This window comes from Balaenoptera physalus (genome assembly GCF_965194825.1).
Source record: "Balaenoptera physalus genome assembly, chromosome: 11".
Lineage (NCBI taxonomy): Eukaryota > Metazoa > Chordata > Mammalia > Artiodactyla > Balaenopteridae > Balaenoptera > Balaenoptera physalus.
This window is the reverse complement of record NC_138896.1, coordinates 83,688,412-83,714,191: the sequence shown is the minus strand read 5'-3', so window position 1 is coordinate 83,714,191 and position 25,780 is coordinate 83,688,412. Positions and strand designations below refer to the sequence as shown.

Sequence of the window (25,780 nt, the reverse complement as noted above, 5' to 3'; positions counted from 1 at the left end):
TAACAGAAGGCCACATTTTAAATCCACTTGTGGTCAAAGAATTCACTATACGAGCTGAAGTTGGGATTCTTTGCTTTTCCTTTTTTTGAGTGTAAACCTTTCTCCACTTTAATTGGACTTAGTTCGGGAGGGGATGTTTCCATTTTCTTTAAGTGTTCTATAAAATTATGCAAAGATATTCATTCTTTTTTGATACAATTCCTTCATCTTCGCCATCAACTCTGATGTTCCATTGCACATACACCTGTCTTCGGAAGTAGCAGTTGGAAAGAATTCCATTTCTGTCCATTACCATTATGTATACGTTCAATTGGGTAAATTTCCTGCTACACCTCGTATCTACTCTCTGACTTAAGAAATGCGCCTCCATCAAAAATAATTTGTAAATAAAAGAAAAAATTAAAGTGTTCCACCCTTTCTATTAATCCCAGCTACTTCACTGCAGCCCTAGCCACAGCAACGCCAAGAATTCCATGAACTTCAAGTTCTTTGTATGAGACAAGGTCTAGACCCTTGCGGCAATGGATCTGGAAACTGAAGGCCCCTCACAAAGGCATTGAAATAACATGATCATTGTATACAGGCGTCCATGAGTGTCCACGCTTTTCAGTCGCTCTGTGGTTAATTTTCTTCCATTAACTTTTATCATTTCTCTCTGAACACTGAGCCACACCACAGCTCCCCATCCGTAAGCTGCTTTCTGAAATGTGTCGCTTAAGTTTTCGTTGTCGTCTTGCTGTGGACTTAGCCAATTTATTTACAACTGTTGTGTGCTTCTGCCACATCTGCATTGTCACTGTGATGGTATTTTTTTCTTTCTGTCTGTTTCTTCCACAGGAGTTTAACCAGTAATCTACCCAATGTGAACCTACCCAATGTGAACCTTCCCAAAGTACCAAATCTACCAGTTAACATCCCTCTAGGCATCCCACAAATGCCTACTTTTTCGGCACCGTCATGGATGGCTGCTATATATGATGCTGAGTGTGTATTCAGTTCACATTAGATCTAATTTAAATTTAAGTGATCTTGGCATGGATATGTATTGTTTATTTCTATACATCCTATATAACGGAGATGGAGATGGATAATTAGACATATTTTGCTGATCATACAGAGACAATATTGTTTATTTCTGGCATGCAGCGTGTTTGTAAGACGTTTGCTATATATACAGCACTAACAATTTGTCTTACGCCCACTGAACGTTTGAGGACTATGGTTCACTTCCTGAATTCCTTTGCAAAAGGCTTCTTCCCATATATATATATATTTTTTATTTTAATGCAGGTGACATGACTTTAGGAGTTAATCATCCAAAAATAGTCCAGGAAACCTCTTTGCTGGGCCAGCCGGTCATTTCTGGCTTGATCCAAATCAAAGAGGAAAGCACACCTACCTAGAAGCTGGTTTGGGCTTTTTTTTTTTTTTTAAATAAAAGATTCCTAGAGACTGTTTAAACCATAAAGCATATTTCTGGTGTCAGCAAATGGCAGGATATAGTAACAGTATGTTCAGGGCTAAATGAAAATTTCTGAATGGATCAAGCCTTAATAACATAAATGTTATGTAAAGGTACATTCCAAGGTCATAATACAATTTGGAGCATCGAGATCTAGGTAGCAAGAAGATGTCTAAGTTTGAGGATGCACTGCAGTTAAATTTGGGGGTAGCCGTATCATCTGTGGTCTCAGTGTAGGGCCACTCTCTACGCTCATCCGTACAAATGCCAGCAATGCATGGGGTTTGTTTTCCTTGGAGGTCAGGTCACCCCTTTAAAGCCAGCAGTTTGGAGGGTGAAGGTTGAGAAGCCATTTCTTCTAGCTTAGGAAGTGAATCCTCTCTCCTTCTTTCCTTCTCAAGTAGAAGATCCAGCACCCCGAAATCCTACCTCAGGGAAATTAAATTAGAACCACATGCATGATTTAATACGTGAAAGAAGGTTTAGCAATTCTATACCCTCCTTTGATCCTTTTCTTAGACCACAGCTAATTATAGGCCAGATAAGCTTTTTCTTGAAAGAATAAATTGGCACATTTTCAAAGGGAAGTGTTATTATCAAAGGAATAAAAAATGATCTGAAACTGGCAGTGATGTTTTGAAATCTCAAAATCACATTTGTCAAGATGGCCCTCCACGTTTTTACTTCTGCAGTAATCCAGGTAGAGAACAGAACTTTAAAATGACTGCTCTACTGGGCTCCTCCAAAGCTACCTAATATTTTTAAAAACCCATATTTGCTCACAAGTTCACAATGAAATCATCTGGTCAGTCTGATTTTCTTTTAAAGACAAATAAAAACCTCCAAAATTTGTATCTGGAAAAAAAACTTCTAAAACAACCCCATAAATCATATTCATGCTAAGATGACTATATGAAAAGTTAGATTAGGTAGTATCTGTTAAAAATTAAAAAATAAATATCCAAAAGCTTCTCTTACCTCTTTCTGTGCATGCTCTGTGACATTGTTTTTGAAAAGATATGAATCAAGACATTGTAATAAAGCAGATAATGGTCTCCATTCAATTAATTAAGGCATGAGTGGGAACACATTTTGGTAACTGCTCAGCAATCAAAATAATCTTGGTGCTATTGCCTTAACATTAACAGTTTATCTTAAAAATAAAAAGAAAATATTCTTTTCCTCATGTCAAAACTTAATAATAAGCTCTTCAAAGAAAAAGAAAAAAAAAACCCTAGAAGAATTTTTTGAAACTCTGAAACCAGATGGGTGTCAAAATGTTGTTGTAATAAATACCAATTATTGCATTCATATGTACTTAATGATTTAAAACATACAAGCATGCAGTTCCAAAACGGGGTTTCGACTAGGCAAAGTTGGGGTTTCTTTTCCCAAGCATAGGATGGGATAGGGGGGAAGGCTGAACTTTTTCGGAGAAACTGTGCATTCCCCCACTTTTGAACAGTGCCTACGACCGTATCTGAAAAGAAGGCGTAGATTCTCAATCACCCACCAGGAAATGCCTGATTCTATATCTTTTCATATTTTCAGTTTCCTCCTCTGCCACCTTTCATTTTAAGGACGTGTTTCCATGTTACCTGCTCCTTCGTGTCAGATACATCTACGTACTGACCTCAGACTGGTCTGTCCTTGAAAGCGTTACCCTGTTGGTCCAGGCCGTGGGCTCCCTCCTGGCATGTTGGGAGTCTTCTCCTACCCCCATCCCCCCGCAGTAGCTGTGTATGCCTTTATGCACTAGCTATATTTCTCTCTCTGAAGCATTAATTCAATGCAGCTGGCATCTGTCACAATAGAAACACCCACTCTCATCTGTTTCTATAGACGATGTCAGAACAAGTGGTAATGCATGGTATGTTGGACGTTTTATAAATTGCCGTGTTAGCATTAGTGGTATGCGAGGAAGGGGGTGGGAGGTGGCCACCCCACAGAGCTGCCGATGGGATTCTTACAAAAGAGAAAGCCAGCCAGGGAAGGGCAAGAGGGTGAGAGGTGGAGCATTTCCTGTACGCAGGCTTTCCGTCGATGCCCCAGGCAGGTAAAAGTTTCTTAGACGTCATTGTACAGAGAGGAATCAAGACCAATTTCTCCATCTGTACAGAGGACTGGGTAAGATGGTGCAACGGTACAAGAGCTCAGGTTTTGAGCCCTAAAGCTTTGCAAAGATCCCTTGGCCACTCACCTCCCCCCCACAACCCACCTTGTCCTGGGGCTGCCTATGCAACGGGCTGGTCTGTGCAAATTGGACTGATAACCAAACTGAACGAGAATCTTGGATTCAAGGTATCCAGGTGGACTCGGCTTGACGTGAGTCACCCCAATTTCCTTCCAGCTCTTCAAGAGAGAAAGCGGGTCCTCGCTCACCACTTTGTTAGCACTGTCCTTTTACAAATGAAAGTCTTGTGCAGTACCCGAGAGGTCTCCGCTCTGGAGGGCAGCCGGGGAAATGCATGAAGCCCTGAATTCTAATAACTGCATGTTGCCATGTAGTTATTATCTGTTGAGACCTACTTCTCCCTCTGGTTCGTGGCCTTCATCTGAATCATCACATGTGTTAATGTGGTTATTAGAAGAAGGCTGATTTTTACCATACCTTGTTCTAGTTATGGGGCAGCACCTTCCTCAGACTTGTCACTGGTCTGGAATGATTGGCCGAACAAAGCCCACGAAGTCACGTATGGTAAAACTCAAAATCTGCCGGTGGAGATCGCCCCCACCTCCACCGCCAACATGCGTCGTTTTGTATGTTGAAGCCACTGTTTGCCTTAAGCCTTCTAGCCCCCAACTGTTCTTGTGTCAGCTTTTCCAGAACCCTAGGCCAGTGGGTGACTCTTGTTTTCAAATTTTTATCCTGCCAGTAACGGATCAGGCACTTCAGAAGATCTGTTCTGGAAACTTGATGCCCTTCAGACCTTCATTCGGGACTTGCACTGGCCTGAAGAAGAGTTTGGAAAGCACCTGGAACAACGGCTAAAGCTGATGGCAAGTGACATGATTGAATCTTGTGTCAAAAGGTGAGCATAGGTGGCTGGACAGGTTTCTGCACCCCTTCCCCGCTGGGCGCTGACTCGGGGAGAGGTGAGGGCTCCCACTCTTACAGTTGGCTGTAATTTGGAGTGTTTTGGAGAAGGTGATTGTTTGTCAAAGTCAGCTGGAGTGGTGACCACCTCACTGTAGCTTCTATTCACCTTCCCCACCTCTGTCCCAGACCCAACAAAAGATGGCACAGAATATGGCTGCCAGTTTTTTCATTTAGCTCCATGAGGAAAGGGTCCTTCTTGTCTCTGTATCCCCAATACCCATAAGTGTCTGGCACAGAATATTTAGTTAATACATATTTGTTAAATATCTGAGTGTATGCATGGGTGGATAGCTGGCTGGAAGAAAGAGAAGCACCTACAATTCTAGAGCCAGCGTATTCAGTACAGGTAGCAGGCATCTCTTGACTTTCCAGCAGTGTGGGCAGGACCTCCACAACATCATTCACTCTGTATATATGAACTGAGCATGTACCATTTGCCAACCATGAGTTGTCTTGCCTAAAATCTAACTAGGTAGCAACAAAGGGGCATGACACATTAAATGTGCATTTTGATTTCCTACACATTGCCTGGGTTGTCACCATGGCATATAGGATTGAGGTGGGAATGCTGCATTTGACCTTTCTAAGTAGACTTTCCTGACAAAGAAGAAGAAAATGAGGACAGTACACATCCACTCAACAAAAATTGTTTGGGCTTCTCCTGTATGCCAGGCACAGTGCTAAGTTCTTGGCACACCAGGAAGGGTGGGCGATCGCATCCCTTCCCTCATGGAGTGTCTATTTCTGAATATCAGAGACAGAAATGAAGTCCGTCTGATTTGACATCATTGTCATCACCCTGTCTATCCCCAGACACACATCCAAGTTCTCTTTCCAGTTCATAACGGTTCCATTATTTTTCCTCATTCAAAAACACCCGAAATCCCCCAAGCAGCACAGACTACTCTGGATCTCCAGATGTTGTGTAGTTTAGTTGATGGATCAGTTGTGTGTGATGGGGGCTGGGTTTGGCTGAGAGTGAACTGAGTTCATTATTTTGTATCTTGGAAGAAGAAAAGAGAAGTAATAGCATCAAAACTGGAAACCAAAAGGGCAAAAGACCTGCACAGCCCCCGGTAGGGGAGCATCTCGGCAGGAATTGGTAAAGGAGCCACATGCTGTGGGGAATCTGGGCAGGTGTCCGATGGCACTTCTGGAAGCTTAAAATCCTGGTGATTCAGATTCTGTGTTTTGCTCTTTTCTTCCCAGTTTTAGAAGCAAAGGCAGGCCTATTTCTCAAACCAAAGATCAAAATCTTTCCTTAGGGTTTTGAATTCCACCATTTCCTACATGGTCTGTATCAATTTTAGGAAAAGCAAGCCTTTCCCTATGGCCAAACCATCCCACCAAAAACTTCTTGCAGGGCAGTTTCCCTGTGGTGAAAAGTTCTCCCTTTGTCTGTACTAGCGGCTACAACGCAGTAGAAAGAACCCTTACTAGCTTCTGAGCTGTGTACGCAATCATACAGAAAGACATGTATACCCTTCTCTGAAAAGCCAGACTTCTGAGAAGGGAGTAAGAAATAAGGAGATGCTGGGAGGAAAAGGGAAGACATAGGGATGTGAAAGGTAGATAGTGACTGTTTTCTCCCTTACCACATGCCTTGGTGTGCAGGAGCTTAGCTCCCTGACCAGGGATCGAACCCACCGTGCCCTCGGCAGTGAAAGCTCGGAGTCCTAACCATTGGACCACCAGGGAATTCCCCTTACCACGTGTCTTTATGGATCAGCCACCTCCAAGAGTGTGAGCTACTGAAAGGCAGGGAGTGTATCGTGTTCATTTTGAACTCCTCACCCTCCCCGGGTCCCCGCCTCATGCCTGGCACATAGTGGCTCTTAAGTAACCTTTTGTGAACAGAAGTTGGTCAGCTGCACATGTACACCTGGCACTGGACACATAAATACCCCCATGTCCCTTTCAGTTGAGGCCCCAGACAAAAGCAGATCAGGGCAAACATAGGGGCAAATGTCATCCCCAAACCTCGAGATTCAGAAGGTAAAATGTGAAGAAGTCCTTGGATGTTGTAAGACATAGAATCTACATTAGTAGAGCCTGGAACATTTGCTTTCCGCTTTGGGACAGAATAAAAGAGCCTTGTTCTAGAAGGGCAAGGACATTATTGCATAGATGTAAATATGCAATGCCCAAAAGTCAATCAGGCACTCATTTTCAAGTTTCTCAGCAATTGAAATCATTCATCTGACGGACTTGATGGTGCCGCTGGTCTAGTCTGTTTCAGGTCCTGTGCTCCGCACAAAATAAGGCACCCTAACTGCCCTCAGAGAGTCAGTGGATTAAGTGACCTCTCCATTCTTGGCTTTTCCTTCCCATGGAGCCCTATCAGTCATATTAATCTTGCATTCAGCTTCCTCTTTTCACAGCCGCACACTCCAAGGGCTATGAACAGCTCTCCTGTGAAAACAGAAGACGATTACTTCATTGTAAGGGAGTGATTTAGCATTTCCATTTCTCAAATTGGGCCGGAACTGGCACACAAACCTCAGAAGATCAGCACAGGGACCTGTCCAAGTCAGTCCCCATCAGGCCCCCTTTTCACAAAACCAGAAAGTGATGTATTTTCAACGTAGCTTAAAATGATCATCATGATTAGAAAGCTTCTTCAGTGCACCGAGCCTTTGGGAGCCAAGATCATTTATCTTTAACATGATCATATAATATATAGGAGTGTTTTAAGAGGTTTTTTTTTTTTAAGTTTTTTTCTTAAGAACTGGGCTTCCAACCTTAGAAATTATACTTGGCTTCCCTGCCTGCACCCAGGGTGTGTTAGCAAGCTGGCATCATTTCCTGAGCTAACTAGCTGTGTGGTCCTCCCTATGCACTGTTAGAAAACTGCTACAAATACCTCTTAAAGCAATGCTTTCCTGGTGGCTGCATGATCTCCAGAACCTGACTGTGAACAATGCTGAAAAGATGCACTGGTCGAAAGGAGCTCTAATAAAACCACTTACTAACCAGGTGCTTTTCTTTAAAGACATGTCATGACGTGACCCACTTCTCTGAAACCTTTCAAAATCTAGCTGGTCCCCTTTACAATGCTGATATCAAGGATTAAATCTTACCCCTGTATTACCAGCTGGCCATGTCGGACTAGGGTTTTCCTGTGTGCAGTTAGCACGTTGATGGGATCATAATTTGGCCTGTGTCAAAATTATGTCATCTTACATTTCCACCGTTGTACAATTCTTGAAATGTAAGTATATTATGATATTTTTACTTATAAAAATACCATATTCTTATTACAAAATAATACATTGACATCGCAAAAACAGACAAACAGACAAACATAGTGGAAGCCCCCCGGGACCACTCCTCCTAATTTCGCTCTCCTCCCCAAAGGTAGCCATCTTATTTTTTTAGTCTTTAAAGCAATATAATAAGCTTGTTGGATTTTTTTTTTTTTTACGCCACTCTCTTTCAAAACCAGAAAGGAAAAAAGAAACCAAACAAAACAATAAGTGTAATTTAAGATATTTCCCCCCATGAAGTTTTTGAAGATTAGAAGCTGTTTTTTGGGGAGGGGTTTTGCTGTTTTTCTTAATGAAGTGATTCAAGGTAGTCGGTTGCCAGTATGAGAGAACTTATATATGCTATAATGCTATAATTGGGTTTTTGTTCATTCATTCATTCTCGTGCAATTAGGGTTCTCCCTAGCATGTAAACTATAGACAGAAATACGCCAAGCTACAGGTGTTCCATGTACTGCAGAGAAAGGAAGGGTTTACATGGCTGTCTCTGTGAATAGGCCTTCCTTAGCTGGGAAAGTCATTTTAAAAAGAACACATGTGAAGTCATTGTCGATTGAAACTGATTACAGCCTTCAATTTTCTTTTTCACTGACCTCTCGGAAAATGTCTTCTCCACCTGCCGCCATCTGGATGCTGAATTGGTCTTTTCCTACTTTGTTTTAATAGAACCAGGATTGCATTTGAAGTTAAGCTGCAAAAAACCAGTCGATCAACAGATTTTCGAGTCCCACAGTCAATATGCACCATGTTTAATGTTATGGTTGATGCCAAAGCTCAATCAACAAAACTTTGCAGCATGGAAATGGGCCAAGAGGTAAAAAAAAAAAAAAATTACAGATTCCCCCCCCCCTCCATTGATCATGTAGAAGAAAACTTCACAAATTCCTTCCATCTACACTAGTCTGCTAGTTTCAGAAATATACTCTAACATTTGTGGATTAAGCCACAGATGAATGTTTGGTATCTATTTGTTAAGTAAATTTCTAAGACATGTGCTGATGACTATGCCAGTCACTTGGAAGTGATTCTTGGCTGGGGTTGGGGTGACCGTAAAGTTCCCTTAAGTCAGATGAAGTTTGATGACCTTATTTATTAGGCTGGCATCTCCAACGGATCTGTTTGCCAGAATGCAAGTCATTTTCACACTGGAAGTGCATTTTATCACTTTGAACATCTGGACAGCAGGAGAGGGCTCTTCCTAGCATCATGCAACTTCCAGGATGTATAATATTAGCTCACCCTGCTACTCAGTCCCCAGCCAGCAGGCTTTGAATTTCCAAGAAATCACAGGCTTTCCATTTTCCTTAGACTGAGTTGATTGTGAATCTTCCCTGACCAAAAGTTTAGTCCTTTGCTAAGTTTCCAATTCCCAAGTGGTATTTAAAATGTAAAGGAGAAAGAAACAGCAACTTGGGCTTGATTAAAGACTATCATGATCATTTTTCTCCGATGGCCTTAAGCCAGCTAGATATTCATATACCAATTTAGAATTAATTCAGAAACATTTCTGGCAACTCTCATGTTGTTGCCAATTGGCATAAATTGCTCCTAAATCAGATCTTACGATACCAGCCTTATATGCTCAGAATTTTTACTAAATTATATTTGCTCCTTATTCGTTATTTATTTTCTCTTTCGGCACCTTCCATTTTTAAATGTGGGCTGGTGGTATTCTCTTCCTGGCAAGGTCATCTCTAACCTTCTTCTGCCTCCAAATCAGCTTCCTCAACCACCCCTGTCAGCTGCTTCTCCTGATGGATTTTCTTGTTGGGTACCTTGCCCCAGGGGCTATGTTCTCTAAGCCCTGGGGTCAAATGCAAGGTGCCAGTGGTTCTCTTTCCTGGCTCCATTTGCTGCATGAGAATGATCTAGAGCAGTAGTTCTCAAATTTCAGGGTCTGTCAGACTTATATCCAGAGAGCTTCTTAAAACCCAGATTGTTGGGTCTCACCCCGCGAGTTTCTGATGGGTCTGGGGTGTGGTCCAAGAATTTGCATTTCTGACAAATTCCCCAGTGATGCTGATGGTCCTGGCTGGTCTGAAGACCACATTTTGAGAACCACTGGCCCGGAGCCTCAGTATCCAAAAAGAGTTAAGGGGAAGAGCCGAGGTACAAAGGACAGCCTCCTGAGGAAGGCTTGGGTTGGGTGTCCAGACCCTGGGTCTCTTGCCCTGGCTGTGCTGCAGACTGGACCTGATCAAGTCACTCGGCCTCTGCAAACCTCAGTTTCCTCATCTGTAAAATGATAGCACTATTCTAGTTTCATTCAGGCTGTTTTTAGCTATAGACTCCATTCTTCAAACCTTACCAGGAAGGCCAGCATACGAAGTGAATAAAATTAGACTGTTCTGGATGAAATGGGGGACAGGAATTCAAGGAAGAGGGGGCCCAGAGCCCAAGCTACCATATTCCTCTTCACACTGCCCCCCAGGCACCCACACCACCACCCCCCGACACTTCTCTGGGGGACTCGGAACAATCTCATAGGCTTCACAGAGCCTACTGTAAAAACCCTGTTTTTAGTGATCTCTAAAGTTCATTAAAACCCCTTTGAATTCAGACTTTTCAGGGTCCCATCCCTTTTAAATTTTTCTCCCTTTGAGCTTCCTTTTTAAAAACTGAGATATAATTTACATACCATAAAATTCACCCTTTTAAAAAGTATGATTCAGTCATTTTTAGTATATTCACAAAGTTGTGCAACCATCACCACAGTCGGTTGTAGGACATTTTCATTACCCTGAAAAGAAACTCAGGCCCATTAATAATAATTCCCCAACCCTCCCTCCCTAGCCCTAGGTAACCACCACTCTTCTAGCTGTCTCTAAGGATTTGCCTATGCTAAGCATTTCATATCAATGGAATCTCATGTGTAGCCTTTGGTGTCTGGTTTCCTTCACATGGCATAATGTTTTCAAGATTCATCCATGTTGTTGCATGTATTAGTACTTCCTTTTTATAGCTAACTAGTATTCTATTACATGTATATACTACATTTTGTTTATCACTTCATCAGTTGATGGACATTTGAGTTTCTTCTACTTTTTAGCTACTACGAGTAAAGCTGCCTTGAACATTCCTGTACAAGTGTTCATGTGGACCTAAGAGTGCAATTGGATATATACCTAAGAGTGCAATACACCTAAGAGTGAAATTATTGGGTCATATGGTAACTCTGTGTTCAACTTTTGAGGAACAGCCAAACTTTTTTGCAAAGTGGCTGCACCATTCTACATTCCCATCAGCAATGTGTGAGAAATCCTATTTCTCCACAACTTAGCCAAAGCTTCTTATTATCTATCTTTTTTGGTATCACCATCCTAGTGTGTGTAAAATGGTATCTCATTATGGTTTTGATTTGCAGTGATATTGGCCATCTTTTCATGGGTTTATTGACCACTTGTATATCTTTGAACAAATGTCTAGTCATTCAAATCTTTTGCTCATTTTTAAAATTGGATTGTCCTTTGTTGTTTAGCTACAAGAGTTCTTTATATATTTTGGATACTAGACCATTATCATATATATGATTTGCACCTATTTTCTTGCCTTCTGTGGGATGGTTTTTGTTTTCCACCTTCTTGGTAGTATTCTTTAAAGCATAAAAGTTTTTTTAAGTTTTATGGAGTCCAATTTATCTGTTTCTCCTCACAGCTGCTTGAGATGTCCATTTTCACTGAGTTTCACAAGGATGACACCATTCAGGGTGGGGAAGTGTTGTTACACAGGGATTGGCCTCCCTTCCCCCTTGGCAACTTTTACAGTCCCTCTTCAGATTGACTCAATGGTGCCCGCAATTATAGAACTCCTACATACCTGGACAGATGGCTAAACAGTCTCTTCAAACAAGCTTAGTCACTCTGATCTTTTCTTTTTGAACTGGAGTTTGGGGAGAGTAATAGGAGTTGGGTGGAGGAGTGGAGAGGGGGGGTTGTCGGAAACCCTACTGAAAATCTGATGAAGTGTATGAGGCCATTTCCCAGAAAAAAAAAAAATATATATATACTTTCATACAATTTCACTATACAATTTCAGGGCCTTGTCAGGCCAAACTATAGACCCTGGTTGGAGATATATACTAAGAAATAAGTTGATTTTGTCACAGTGGACCCTGTCTCTTATCTTTACCACTGATCACTTCTGTGCTAGAGTAGAATGCCCTTGGCTTAACCTTGAAGTCTTGGTTTTCTAGACTAACTTGTCCAGTGGCTTAATAACTACATCATATGGACTCTACCCCTTAGCTACCAAACTATGTGACCTTGAGCAAGTCACTTACTCTCATAACCTTGCTGTCGTTTATCAAATGAGAGATAATAGCATGTAACACACAACCTTTGAGAGGTATGCAGCTTGTCAAAATTGGGGATAAAGCTTCCTAATTTCTGGATGTAAGATTAGAATGTTGTCTTGGATATTCCCAAATAGTAACATTTTTGAGGCTAAACTACTTCTTTCTGGACATTGTTCTATCTGATATAAAAGACTTCATGTATTTACCCCTAAATGATTCAAGGTGTTTTGTTGGGTTTTTTTTTATTTTTAATGAAAACAATAAGTGAGACTCATAAATGTTTCCCAGTTTCCCAGAACTAGTGCACAGACGTCCAGGCTAAATGGTCTTTGTTAAGGGCCCATCCAATACTGTATTCTAGTCTATGATTCTTATCCGAAGCCTGTCAGTTTCCCAAGCCATGCTAGAGAGACCTGCTATGCCATTTCTCCTTAATGTAACTGAATCAGAGACACCTAAGTGACCAGCTTGTGAGAAATGAGGCCTTTTCTGACCTTAGAATGCCAAGTGACTGAGAACAGTGAGAATGAAGCCAGACATCATTGTCTGTAAATATATACTTCCTTGAAGGACCTTGCTCTGTGGCTGTGACCTTGACTAGAACTTTATTGGGAAGTCTCATGCAAATGGTCTCTCAATTTTTCTCACTTTGTAGAATGGGGATATTCATCTCCAAAGTAAAACTGAATTGTTAAAGTGAGATTGGCCAAGTATGGCTGGAAACATCATGATATTGAGAGGAGAGAAGTCCAGTGTTTTTATGTAGTTTTCATTTTGTGAATATTGGGTAGTAAACTCATATTACAGATCTAGTTACCAATACCTGCTTCCACCTGGATTCCAACTCCCTTAAGGTATTTTGGACTAGATACCGACCAGGTGATACAATATTCTCCAATTTTAAGATCACTTCCTGAATTTCATCACTGGGATAAAGTCTCATTTAAAGGCAGCTGTTGAAACATTTGTTAACCATACTTTTCCATCTTAAATATTTATTTTTTCATTAAAATTTGTGAAGCACCAGTAGAGAGGAAATTGTGTATTAAATAGTTTCTCACTTGGTCTAGTGTGTTTTCATCTCATTTCCAAGGTCAGATGGTCTTAACAGAAAGACAACATACACACAATCTGTTCCATGACAAGGCAAAATGTGCAGCACAGGAAGTCAAGTGGAATAATTTTCACGAAGTGATTGTGAATTTGCTGCAACTTAGCTCATCAGAAGCAAAAGTAAACTCTCCAAACTTTCCACACCATTGAAGATTAGTAGTTCCCTTGCCATCATCATCGTCATGATCTAGTGCCCCAGAATATAACTTAGGAATATTGTTGTTATTATTAGGGTCAAGTCAATCTAAGAAGGCCAACAGAGAGGACTGGAAAATGCAAAAACAGGAAGGATCCCTTTTTGTACCCATATTAAGATGCAGATAGAATTGGATAGTTCATCTTACTGCAAGAAATTTTGTGACAAGATAGTTTAGTTAGGGGGATGGTAATTAAAAGATGCCCCAGTAGTATTTGTATCCCTTCGTGGAGCTTCCCATCTGTATGGAGCAATATATCTCCCAAGAAAGAGCAGAGTGAAGGCAAAGTACTCACTGTTTCTCCAGAAAAGCAAGTCAATCAAATAAGTCTCAGGAGAATCTGGTAAAAGGAATTCATGTATTTTGTAATTACTTGAATGGGGATGGGGACTGCTTTGATACGTACCTGTTTGTCACGTGATAAGCAGGGTAGATATTCCCCTGCCCTACTATATATCCCAAAGTAGGTTTTATTTAATTCAAATTATAGTTTACATACAATAAAGTATATATTTTACGTGAGTTTAGAGAAATGTATACACACATGTAACCACCATGCTAATCAATTAGTAATTGTAGGAGTAATTCTGCCAGATAGCACTTCTGAGTCTCTAAACCATGTTTCCATGCGTGGTTTCATGACTTTGTTAGGTGAATATGATTTCTACATTCACAACAGGGATAATTCTAGCCCCATTGAGGAGATAAGGAAATAGACCAATAGAGATGGACATGCTCAAGTTTCCTCTAGAAGTAAGAGACAGAATAGTCATAGCAAACACTTTTTTTTTCATAAGTAGAAATTAAGAAAAGTGGAGAGGAGTGGAGATCATAATATTCACCTGGAGAGAAAGGGAGAGACAGTGGGACTACCTGGAGATTAGTAGGGACCATATTTGGCATGGGAATACTGAAGATAGGAAGAGGTACCCATAAACCACCATGTCTCCCTGTACTTCAGTGTGGATTCCTTAGAGAATGAAAAGGTTTGAGGTTCCCCCACTTCTGAAGAGAAAGCCTGTTTGTCTTTGGAGAAAGAATGACATTGTTAACTCTTCAGACCAAGAGCCTCAGTGTTTCCTGGTGCAGAATGATTGCTCTTGGCTTTGTTTGCCATTTCAGCCAAGTGTTTCAAGAGATTGTTTCTTTTCTCAATGATGTTCTTTGCTTGGTTAGAAGCTCCTCATTTCATATTTCATACTATTTTGCCTGCAACTAGCTTTTCGGAGTTACTTAAACCTTGTAGTTAATTTAATATAGGTGGATCATTTCTAGCAATTCCAAAGAAAATCTAGCAGAGTGAGGCAGTCTCATGAGGAGGGAAAGTAAGCATATGATTCTGGATCTTATCTCAAGACCTAAAAATGAATTTGGAGCCCCATCAATACTCCTGAAATTCTTTTGCTCTGACATCTTTCTTTGTGTTTCTAGCACAGAATTCTGCAGATAGTTTTTGCATTTACCTTGAGGTTTATTGCTCTGACTGGTAAATCCTTTCACAAAGCTAGCAGTAGAACCAACATGGGTCCTGATTTATCAGGACTACACAACATGGGCCATTCACTTTATTATTTTCCTCTAATCAGCTAAAAGGAAAAACTAAAATGAGATGACTCATCTCTCCCTACCCTTATCTTCTCCATTATGACCTTGAACAGATAATAATATTTGAATTGCAATTATAGTTGACAAAATGTTTTCACATGTAGACCCTCAATTTCATCTTCAAAATAGATTTATGAGTCTGAGAGCAAGACCGGCAGGAAAGGACTTAGCCCTGGTTTTTTAAATAATAATAATAACAATAGTATAATGATAATAGTAATAATTGAACGGACCTGCTAAATATCTTCATACAGGGTTTGCCTCATTCCCTTTCCACAACGAGTAATTTGTACTGGCTTCCCCCCTTCTCACTGGTCTGGGGTAGTAGTAGTATTACCTGTTTTTTGTTTTTTGTTTTTACAGATGAGGAAACTGAGCTATATTTTCTTAGACATCATGACTTCCCAACTTTGCACTGGAACTTTACCTAGGTCTTCCAATTATAATCAAAATTCACCTATGACTTTAAGTGAATTAACCTAATTCACATCCCTTTGGTCGCTTTCAATAATTCTGACTGCCAGTTATCAGAATATCAAACCACATTACTATGGCTTATGATTTCTGTATGTTTTCATAACTTTTTGGATGGTTTGTTTGATTTTTATTTTTCTCATGTGTCCTTTTGTCCTAATTTTTATTTGCACTGTTCCTTTTTCTTTTCTATTCCTAATTAATCATCCTTCTGAAAGTTTGCTAAAGAGTGGGTAAGTGCATTTTCCTTTCCAAATATCAATGTTTGCCTTGTTATTTTTTATCATGGAAATATGGAATAATTCAAATGGATACTAAAATGATCTAATAAATATCAAGGAGCTGGCATACAGCATCTCTTGTTGAAATCGCTTTTCCTTTTTTCCTGGCATTTATAGCAGATTTTTGTTGGTGTGGGGTTGGTTTTTGCATTACTATTTAAGTTTAAGTGACAGCGGCAGTTCGAGAAATTGAAAAACTTAGCAGCCGTCTCAGGAGAGGCTCTAAACCTGGGTCTGCTTCTCCACAAATGAAGAAACTAAGGAGCTGCCACAAGGGTTCATAAAGAGACTCTTTGCCTCACACTGAGTCAACACTTGGAGGTAGAACCCGGGAGCTCTGAGGCAGTAACCCAAAGGACCTGATGGTTTGAGAACAGTTTTTGCAAAATCAGTCAGTGTCTTGGTGAAATTCCCTTTGGAATTTGTGGCTCCCTAAGTCACATCACCCAGCAGTTTCCCAAAGATCATTTTCAGCCTCTCTATTAAATCATTGTGGTATCTTGCTTTGTAAGACCCCGATCAGCACACTGCCAGACCAGCCCTTAAGCCTTCCATGCATGCTATTTGTAAATGTGTGTGTGTCTACACATATCAAAGCCAGCAAAAGCTTTGGGTGAGGAACAGTGCACCTGGTAATTGTTTTAAGAGCTTCCGATCTTTCTCCAGCAAAACTTTGGGTGAGGAACAGTGCACCTGGTAATTGTTTTAAGAGCTTCCGATCTTTCTCCATCAAAGACCTGGAATCAGAATCTTACAGCTGCTTCTGGGACCATGGAAATAAACTGGGTCCCATGGCCAGGTTTTACTTATAGATTGCGTTGTCTAAAAATGACCTACAGATGCAATGCCATCACCTCCCAAACATGCTAATATTTGTCTTTCTGTGTTCTTTAGCATCAATACCATTCAAAAATAGATGAACTAATTGAAGAAACTGTTAAAGAAATGATAACACTCTTGGTTGCAAAGGTAACCTTCAGCTTCAGGTGAAATGTTTCATTGTGAACATTGCTCTGTTATGTCTGCATTTCCTTTAAAATATGACACGTTAGAAAGTTGCACTGGGCACTTGCATTTCTCAGGAAACAAGATCGTACGTCACCCAGCCACAGCTCCGAATGATTTTTCTGATGATTGCGAGCGTGTGAAGATGAATTGATGAAGTGGCATATGTTACCTTAATAAGAATTTGTCCCTAAATGTTGCACTAGGTTATGCAGGAAATATTTGTTTTGTTTTTCAGCCCCGACAAAGTTAGGTTTTTAAGAACAGAAAGTTAAACGGTAATAAGGAATTCTGCCATCATGAAAACCCCCTTTCCGCTAGTTTCACATGCAGTGAGAGTCATAATAAAACATAAAAGTCAGATAAAGCTATTTCAGTCACCCTCATGAATTATAGAATTTTAACTAAGTAATGCTGAATGGGAAGACATTTATATTTGCCAGTGCTAAACTTCTGTTTCCCCCAAATTACTGATAAAATACAAATAAAAATAGATTGGATTAAATGTAGTGCTAATATGTAACGTAAAAACTGCTTTGCACAGTTTTGGATTTTGAAAAGTGCATTTAATAATATCGCATGCTATACGCAACTCAATAATATTTTGTCACTTTGCACTTCTGTAACACTCTATATTTGCAATCACATAATAATGAAGAGAAAGCCAAATAAGTCAGATATTTCTGTGTAAAGGCAGTCTATTCCTTTCCCCAAAGACGGGAACCAAATAATAGAACTTAAAAATGATCGAGGGCTCATTGCTGGTCTCTAAGCGGTTGGGAAATGTTGCTCTTTCTTGTGAACAATCGTCGTTTGAAGTAATCATTCTTTTTCCTTTTTGCTCTTTTACTAGTTTGTTACAATCCTGGAAGGAGTGCTGGCAAAATTATCCAGATATGACGAGGGGACTTTGTTTTCTTCTTTTTTGTCATTTACCGTAAGTAAAGAGCTGCTTTCTTTCCTGGTTTTTGTTCTAGTTGCGGTTTGGGTTTGGGTGTGGGGAGGGGAGCTATTGTGTCATTTTGGTTTGGGTTTGTGAATATCTATTCATTGCAGTCAACTACCAATGTATAATAAGAACACAGGGAAATAAGCAGAACATTTCATGACAACAGGTAATCCAAAATCATTCCTATTTAATTTGTGAATATATAATATGTATGTGTGTATAAGCACGTACATAGACACACACACGTACGTCTCTATATGTATGTATCCAAAGAAAGGGTTGCCGGCTACGCCCACCTGAGCTATCTCAGGGAGACCATTTAATGTTTCCCGGCTACTGTTTCCTGCAAATGAGGAAATTTAATTTTAGAGGTTACCAGTGGAGACCTACAAGTCAGACAGAGCTTGTAAATAGGTTTTATTTGGTCCTCACTGCGTCAGGTACACTTTTCTTTACTGAATTAGTTGCCCACATTTAAGCAGCAGGAGGATTCAGAGGTGTCTGTATCCCAGGGTTTCCTCACGAAGTGAACGGTCGGCAGCCCTGGGTCTGCACGTGTGCATTGCAACAGTCTACTGGAGCTCAGTCAAGTAGTCCGCACAGACCAGACATGTGTTTGCCAGTTTCCTGTAACCCCCCTCCTGGCTGTTCCGCTCATTCCCCTACCTGCCTGGGCTTGGGGACACTGGAGTTCACAAGCTCTGGAGCAGATGATCCAATCTGTACACGTTCTGGAGAGCTCTAATTCTGTGCCAGAACTGGGCATGCGCATGGAAGTGAGTTAGGTCGTGGGCAGAAGCCAGCCTAGTTCTCTGTAGGTAAGTGATCAGTGGAGATGGTCGCTGTAAATGGGCTGCCTCAGGGGCCCAGTTCTCCCATCCTTCTGTGCTAGGCAGGCCCTGCGGCTGTGTGCTTTCTTGCCCTTTCTGATAGCAGGGTTCTTGCTGGCTCTAAGACCAGCTGTTTTCCTCTAACAATGCCGTAAGAAAGGCGATCAATTTAGGACCCACTATCTCTGGGTCTTTAAAGCAGCCTTACTATCTATGGGTCTTTAAAACTTCTGTTCTAGGAGATGAAGAATCTCCTAGAGAGGCATTGAACACCAAGGCAAAGCCCAGCACGGGCCAGGGAGTAGCACATGATCATCTTTGGAATCCAGCAGAACCGGGTTCAAATCCCATTACCTATCTTAACCAGCTGTGTGATCCAGAGAGGTGTCTCATCCTCTCTGAGCCTGAGTTTGGTTTTGATTTTGGTTTGTAGGAGGCATGCCATTGTGTCCTTTTGTTTTTGGTTTATGTATATGTGTGTTACTTGTGGTCAACTACAAATGTTGTATAGGAGTGGGGAGTAGATAATATCTTCCTTGATGAGCTATTGTGAGGATAATAATGAGAGTGGAAGAGCTTAGCATTGTCCTCAATAAATGGCAGCTTTTTTTTTTTTTTTTTTTTAATTTTTGGCTGCATTGGGTCTTCATTGCTGCACGTGGGCTTTCTCTAGTTGCGGCGAGAGGGGGCCACTCTTCGCTGCGGTGCGTGGGCGTCTCATTGTGGTGGCCTCTCTTTGTTGCAGAGCATGGGCTCTAGGCACGCAGGCTTCATCAGTTGTGGCACTGGGTTTCTGTAGTTGTGGCACTGAGGTTCCATAGTTGTGGCTTGCGGGCTCCAGAGCGCAGCCTCAGTAGTTGTGGCACACGGACTTAGCTGCTCCGTGGCATGTGGGATCTTCCCGGACCAGGGCTCGAACCCATGTCCCCTGCATTGGCAGGCAGATTCTTAACCACTGTACCACCAGGGAAGTCCCAGCAGCTATTATTAATAAAAGATAACTAAGATAATTATTATACAATTCAAACATACATGCCATGCACATAAGTTCTTCCCAAATATACCCCTACTTTGGTCTTTCCCTAACCCACACATTAGATTTCCTGGGAATTAAGGGAAATGTAGACAGAAAACATTCAAAACAATTTTTAGATTGTATGTGTATGCACATTATCTACATGCCCAGCTTGTTTTGCTATACAGCTGTGACCTTCCCAACTATAAGGATTGAACTCAATCCTGGAAGTGTGATGGCCTTGGTCTCCAGAATTTATTGGCAAAGGTGGGGTGGGAAGAGGATGGTGACAATAGGAATTCTATTTGATTCACTCAGTAGAACCACCCGTAATGTGTCAGAGCTGAAAGGAAACGTATCCAACCCACTTCTTTGACAAACAAAAAAAAAACAAGGGACAGAGAGGGGGAGTAATCTGTCTAAGGTCACACAGCAATGGGAAGAATGGGGACAGGAACCCAGGTCTTCTGCCAGCTTCTCCCCACCACTGAACAGCTTCCTGGAGAGAGTGGGATTCAGCTGGCAATTGCCTGTCACTAGAAGGCAGATGGGCAAATGAGTGGGGAAGATTCATAAAGAAGGATTCAGGGCACATGAGTGGGAAATATTAGAAAATCTTTCATTCCTCAGTGAAGTCATGGAAATGGTAAAAAGAGGCAGAATTAAAGGCAGCTTTTCTGGAAAACATTCCCCTGACACCCACAAAAGATACCACTTTCTTTGAGTCTTCATTTTGAGCAACTGTTTTTACTGCACTGGATTTGAACCAGTGCAAACCAGAAAAGCCCCTCTGCTCTTTCTCGAGCAGAATTCAGTCCGCCAAGGGCCCACCCTAATTCCCGACCTTCCAAGGGAACTAGTGAAAGGTGGCAGCGGGGGGCGGCGATATCAAGGACATGGGGCCAGGGAGATTCTCACAGGAGGATTAGAAACAAAGAAGACCTAGCGTAGCCCATGCAGGAGTTTTCAAGCCGAAATTCTCATCCTCTCATCTCCCTTTTCGGAGACATTTTACAGCCGCACAGCCTGCCTCGTGAAGTCCCCATAACCACGGAACACTTCGGGGCTGTTGCTGGGCCTGTGACTTCCCTTCCTTAGTGACACTTCTCCCACGTACTTGGCTCCCCCAAGGCCAAAAGCACCCACTTATCATTTGCAGCCTGTGTTCTCATCCCTGCTGGTGTTCCAGCGTTGGAGAAGGCGAGCCCTGCTGAGAGGTGGCAGGAACTTCTCCACACGTGGATCCGGAGCTCCTGCCCAAATTCTAAAGGGCCTTTGAAGACTTCCTGCAGCCCAGTGGTATTAATTACCCCGGAGAGGGGTGGAGGTGTAAGGGGAGAGCGGAAGCAGCAGGTATTGCGGAAGGAGCCTTGAAATCGAGGATGAGAGAACCAGCTGTGGGTCCTGGGACCCCGGACAAAGGCATAGAGGTGGTGCCAACACGCTGGCAGGATCTCCTTCACTCCGCTCCCATTTCTGATTCAATTCTTCAAGTATTACTGTGCACTTACCATGTCCCCACCTCAGCGGGGCTGCCAAGTCTGAGCCGTGTGCTCTGCCCCCCAGAAAGCTGACAAGTACTGACAAATATGCCACCCTTTCCCCCTCTTTCTCCTGCTGAGCGCCTCCTTTCCTGGGTGGGCTTGATTTCGTGGTCCAAGCCAGACATTTTGGAAAACGTCTGCAGTGGCACAGAGCAGGCAGGAATATTTATTTCTCGTCTCCATCTGCATTGCTTCCTCTCTTGGAGAGGAGCTGGGGGGGAGGAGGGAGGAGGAGATGTGGCTTCTCCGTGCCAGCCCGAGAGGCGCCCAAGCGCACCCCTCCTCTCCTCCATCCCCAGCTCCAGCAGCAGTAGCAGCCTGGGATTTAGGGAGGTTCGCCTTTCGAACTTTTGAAAGATCAGCTCAGCGCAGTTGGAAGTCACAATTAGCAACTATCCGCCCATTCCCCCCACCCCCCCAGCTGCAAGACGTGCTTCTGTGTGGGTTACGTGCTTGGAAGGGTCCCTGTCTTTGTGGGTAGTCTCGCACTGTTCTTTTAGGAGGCCAAGAAGGGGGGACAGGCAGGTATCCAGGTCGCCCTCCCAGCAAGTTTAAATCCTTTCCTCGGTCCTATCCAGGTGTTACCAAATACGCTGTTTGTGGAATCTGTTTGTTCGTTCGTTCATTCATTCACCCAACATATATTTACCAAGCACCTATGGGTTGTGGATTGTGCCAGGTGCTAGAGACGCAGCAGTGAGCAAGGACGACGTGTTCTCTGTCCTTTTGGAGCTTACATTTAGGAAAGGAGACGGAATTAAAAAGGAAAGAAAATTGTAGAGTCAGACACTGCAGTACAGACCACAAACTAGAGACAGAGAGAAGGGAGTGGGTGGGGCGCGGCATTCCTTCAGCTGCGATGGTCCTGGATGGTCTCTCCAAGGAGGAGACGTGGGGGCCGAAACTTAAAGGGGCCAGCCATTGGTAAAGAGGAGGGGAGAACCTTCTGGACAGAACAGCAGCTACAGTGGCCATGTGGCAGGAAAGCAGGAGGCATTTTTGCGGAACATTTTGAAAGGAGCACGAACGGGATTTAGGGATTGAGTGGAGGTTGAGGGTAAAGGTTCAATTGGAGGAGGCAAAGGTGGAAGGCTCGAGAACCGTGATGTATCAAGAGCTCAGCTGAGCTGAATGAGTCCTGAGAGTCGGTGGGATACCGCGAAAAAAGGCATCGTGGTGTGGGGAGACCTGGGACAGGACCCCAGCTCTGCCCCTCCTCAAGGAGTGGTGTGACCTGGAACACGGGACCACCCTTTGGCTTTTAGTTCCCCTCAGTGGCTATGTTAGATGAATTCGGAAGTGCAAAATAGCTACAAGAGCTTCAGCTCCTATCCTTTAAGCACTTGCTAAGTGCCTGGCACTGGGCTAAGTGCTTTAAATATATTTTTTCTCGTTGAATCCTCTGAGTAATCCCACTCCAACAAGGCTCTCCTGCAGATGATGGAACTGAGGCTCCAAGAGGGAAAGGCCTCCAGCTCGAGTAGCCTCCTGTCTCCCTCTAAACTCTGGAGCCTCCAAAAAAAAGTGAAAATGTGGGAGGATGCTCTATTTGCCCCTAGCAGATAGAACAATTACATCAAATTCCCTGAAGCCCCCTAGAATTAACCTAAGATCCCTCCATCATGCACATCCATCTGAGATGGTCACAACATAGCATGGAAGCCACTCGGTTCAAGAAGAATAAAACCCATGTTAGGGCTGTCAGGGACCCAAATCCCATGGTCTGTCCGTTCTCCTAGGTCTCAAATTACCCTCATTCACCCTTTTTTTTCTTTTTGCCAGCATTTTAATTGTTCTGCCACTTAGAAATGAAATGAAGTAGACATGCTTCTTTTCCTACTAGAATCCGAGACCAGGGCTGGTGTCAGTGTAGATCAAGCAGCATGGACTGCTTTGGTGCAGAGCTCTTTTTTTTTTTTTAAGATTTTTATTTATGTGGACCATTTTGAAAGTCTTTATTGAATTCGTTACAATATTGCTTCTGTTTTATGTTTTAGTTTTTTGGTTGGGAGGCATGTGGGATCTTAGCTCCCCGACCAGGGATCAAACCCGCACCCCCTGCGTTGGAAGGTGAAGTCTTAACCACTGGACTTCCAGGGAAGTCCCGGTGCAGAGCTCTTGATGACAGGCTAGAGAACAAGACTGCCACTTCGGTCAAAGGCCAGAACTGGATCAAGGGAATTCACTTCTGTCCACAGAACATTTTGGTCAGGAAGCAGTTCAAATGGTAGAGTCGGGTGGGTGTTGATAGTGATTTGTTAGTGTTATTTCTGATGGTGTTCCATTTTTGCTGTGGCCTCAGGGAATGCCCAGCATGGGAGAAATGGCTTTTTTATAGTGTGGGCTGGTGATGGCGGTGTAGACAGAGAGGTCTTGGTTCACCCTCAGAGGGTAACCTCATCAAATTATCAGATGCTGAAATCATGTGGTTCAAGTCATTTGGCTTCCACACTTCAGAGTGGAGGTGGCTGCCTTGGACAGAAGCACCAACCATGGTAGTAAACACTTACATTTATTGAACATACTATGTGCCAGGTACTGTGCTAAGTGATTTACATGCATTTTCTCATCAGATCCTCACAAGCAGCCTATGTAATAGATATGATGATTATCCCCATTTTACAGATGAGGGAAGTTGAGTAATGTGTCCAAAGTCACACAGCTTCTGAGATTCCACCTTAGATTTACTGCTTTATTGTCGCCAGAATGTTAGTCCTCATAGACGCCCAGAAACCCAGAGATGAAGTCAATTAGTGACTCTTCCCAGAACCATCCACTAACTGTGATCATTCCTGAGGGAAAGAATCATCTATTTTTCACATCTTACCAGCAAAAATATTTTATAATTTACCCACCAGCCAATCAGTTTTGCAGTAAAACTAAAGGAGTAGACATCCAGAATCTCCCCACTTCCTTTACGCTTTCCACATAATCTTTCATTTTATGCTACTCTGTTCAACACATGTTTGTGGAGTTCCTACTATTTGCTGGGCACTGGAATCTTAGCACTGAATGAGAAGAACAATGCCTTTTATTGTACATTCTCATGAGGGAGACATATTCTCATCAAGTAATTTACAAGCATGGCAATTATTCAGAAAGAGAGAAGTAGCTGATGCAATGGAACCATAGCCCAAAGGGACCCAACCTCATCTGGGAGGACATGGAGGAAAGGCATTTGAGCTGAGATCTAACAGATGAGTAAAATTTCACCTGGCAAAGAAGAAAACAAAGAATGTTCCAAGGTACCAAGACTTGGAGAAGAAAGGGAAGGTCTAGTACATTCTGGAAACGGGCAGTTCATTGTGACTCAGGGCAAGGCCAGAGCAAAAGGAGGAAAATGACAGAGATGGAGTTAAGGAGCTAGTCTGGAGCCTGGTCATGAAGGACCTTGCCTGTGGTTATGGAAGTTGAGGGTTTACATGGGAACATTATGAAAATTGATCCCAATGGAGAAGTTAAGAGAGGTCATAGACAGACCAGCTACCTGCTACAAGCTGGAGTTGGGTTTGTGGTCTTCTAATTTTGAAGCTTCGAGCCACCAGTGGAAGGCAAGACTTATGTCGTCTAATGTATTTTGTTCACATGGACCAAACAAAAACACCGGACCCTGAAACGCTCAAGAACTATAAAGCACTGATCTGCCACGTCTTCTACAGACTTCTTTCATCAGCCGCTCCCCAGTTTTTCAGAACTTGACATCCACTTTGGGGTCTATGACAGATAATTTTATCACCTAGTAGGACATCATCTTTCTTTCCAGTTCATGCCTTGAAAACACAGCTGACAATTAACATACCCGCTGTCCAAGGCAACGCTTCAGAAGCTTTCAGAAGGAAAAAAAAAAAAAGCATCCAAAGTCAACCATTTCCCTTAATATTCTTTAGCAAACATATAAATGTCATTCAAAATGAACGTAAGACAGACACAGTATTTTCTTTAGACTGTGAGGCGCTGAACTACAGGGTCGTAGAAATGTCAGCTATGAAAGAAATACCTAACGAACATGTACACGGCTTCAAACAGGAAATAATTGTTCCGAAATTAAAAGATAGAGATTCTGACCTGACCTCCGAGCCACATGCAGTGGGAAGCTTATCACCAGAAAGGTAGAGGGAGAGATGTGATTGTGAAGCCCAGACTTACAGACATGTGAGCACATTATTGAACATTTGTGAGTCAGTTTCTTCAACTCTAGAGTGGGGATGTTAAAACCTGCTTCAGGGAGTCGAGGGGACAAATAGATACAAAGAGAGCATTGGCCTTGCATGGTACCTGCCATGTTGTGAGGGCCCCATAAATGGCCATTCTTAACCTTCCTTCCACTTAAACCTGTCGGAAGGTTTAAATGACCCTAGTGCTTTTAACCAACAATTTTCTCACTGGTTCAGTCCTTAGCATAGTATCATTTCTCCTAAGCAACCCAAACTATTATCCGTAACAGGATCAACCAAGACTCTCTTACAACTTCTATTTCAGCACATTCTCATATTCAAAAATTTGATTCGTCAAAGACATTTTCCGTTAAGTTTAGCGTGCTTTTAGCATTTCATGCTTTACTTTAATTCTTCAAGAACTTTGCATGCATACATAGTCTCTAGAATACCTCTCTATTAATCAAAATAGGTGTTTTACCAGAATTGAA

At 42.3% G+C, this 25,780-nt stretch overlaps 1 protein-coding gene across 24 annotated transcripts in view; it reads left to right on the top strand.

Moving 5' to 3' along the window:
* Positions 1-25,780, top strand: part of CADPS (calcium dependent secretion activator) — a 490,529-nt gene that overhangs the window by 402,754 nt on the left and 61,995 nt on the right. For 10 of the 24 annotated variants that reach the window (XM_082412095.1, XM_082412104.1, XM_082412101.1 and 7 more), the window contains 6 exons: positions 838-984; positions 4,339-4,494; positions 8,495-8,642; positions 15,730-15,744; positions 16,687-16,761; positions 17,651-17,734. In XM_082412095.1, coding sequence (XP_082268221.1) covers positions 838-984; positions 4,339-4,494; positions 8,495-8,642; positions 15,730-15,744; positions 16,687-16,761; positions 17,651-17,734 — 625 coding nt within the window. The remainder of the gene's footprint in view (positions 1-837; positions 985-4,338; positions 4,495-8,494; positions 8,643-15,729; positions 15,745-16,686; positions 16,762-17,650; positions 17,735-25,780) is intronic. The other 14 variants (XM_082412092.1, XM_082412089.1, XM_082412087.1 and 11 more) reach the window with 3 other exon arrangements.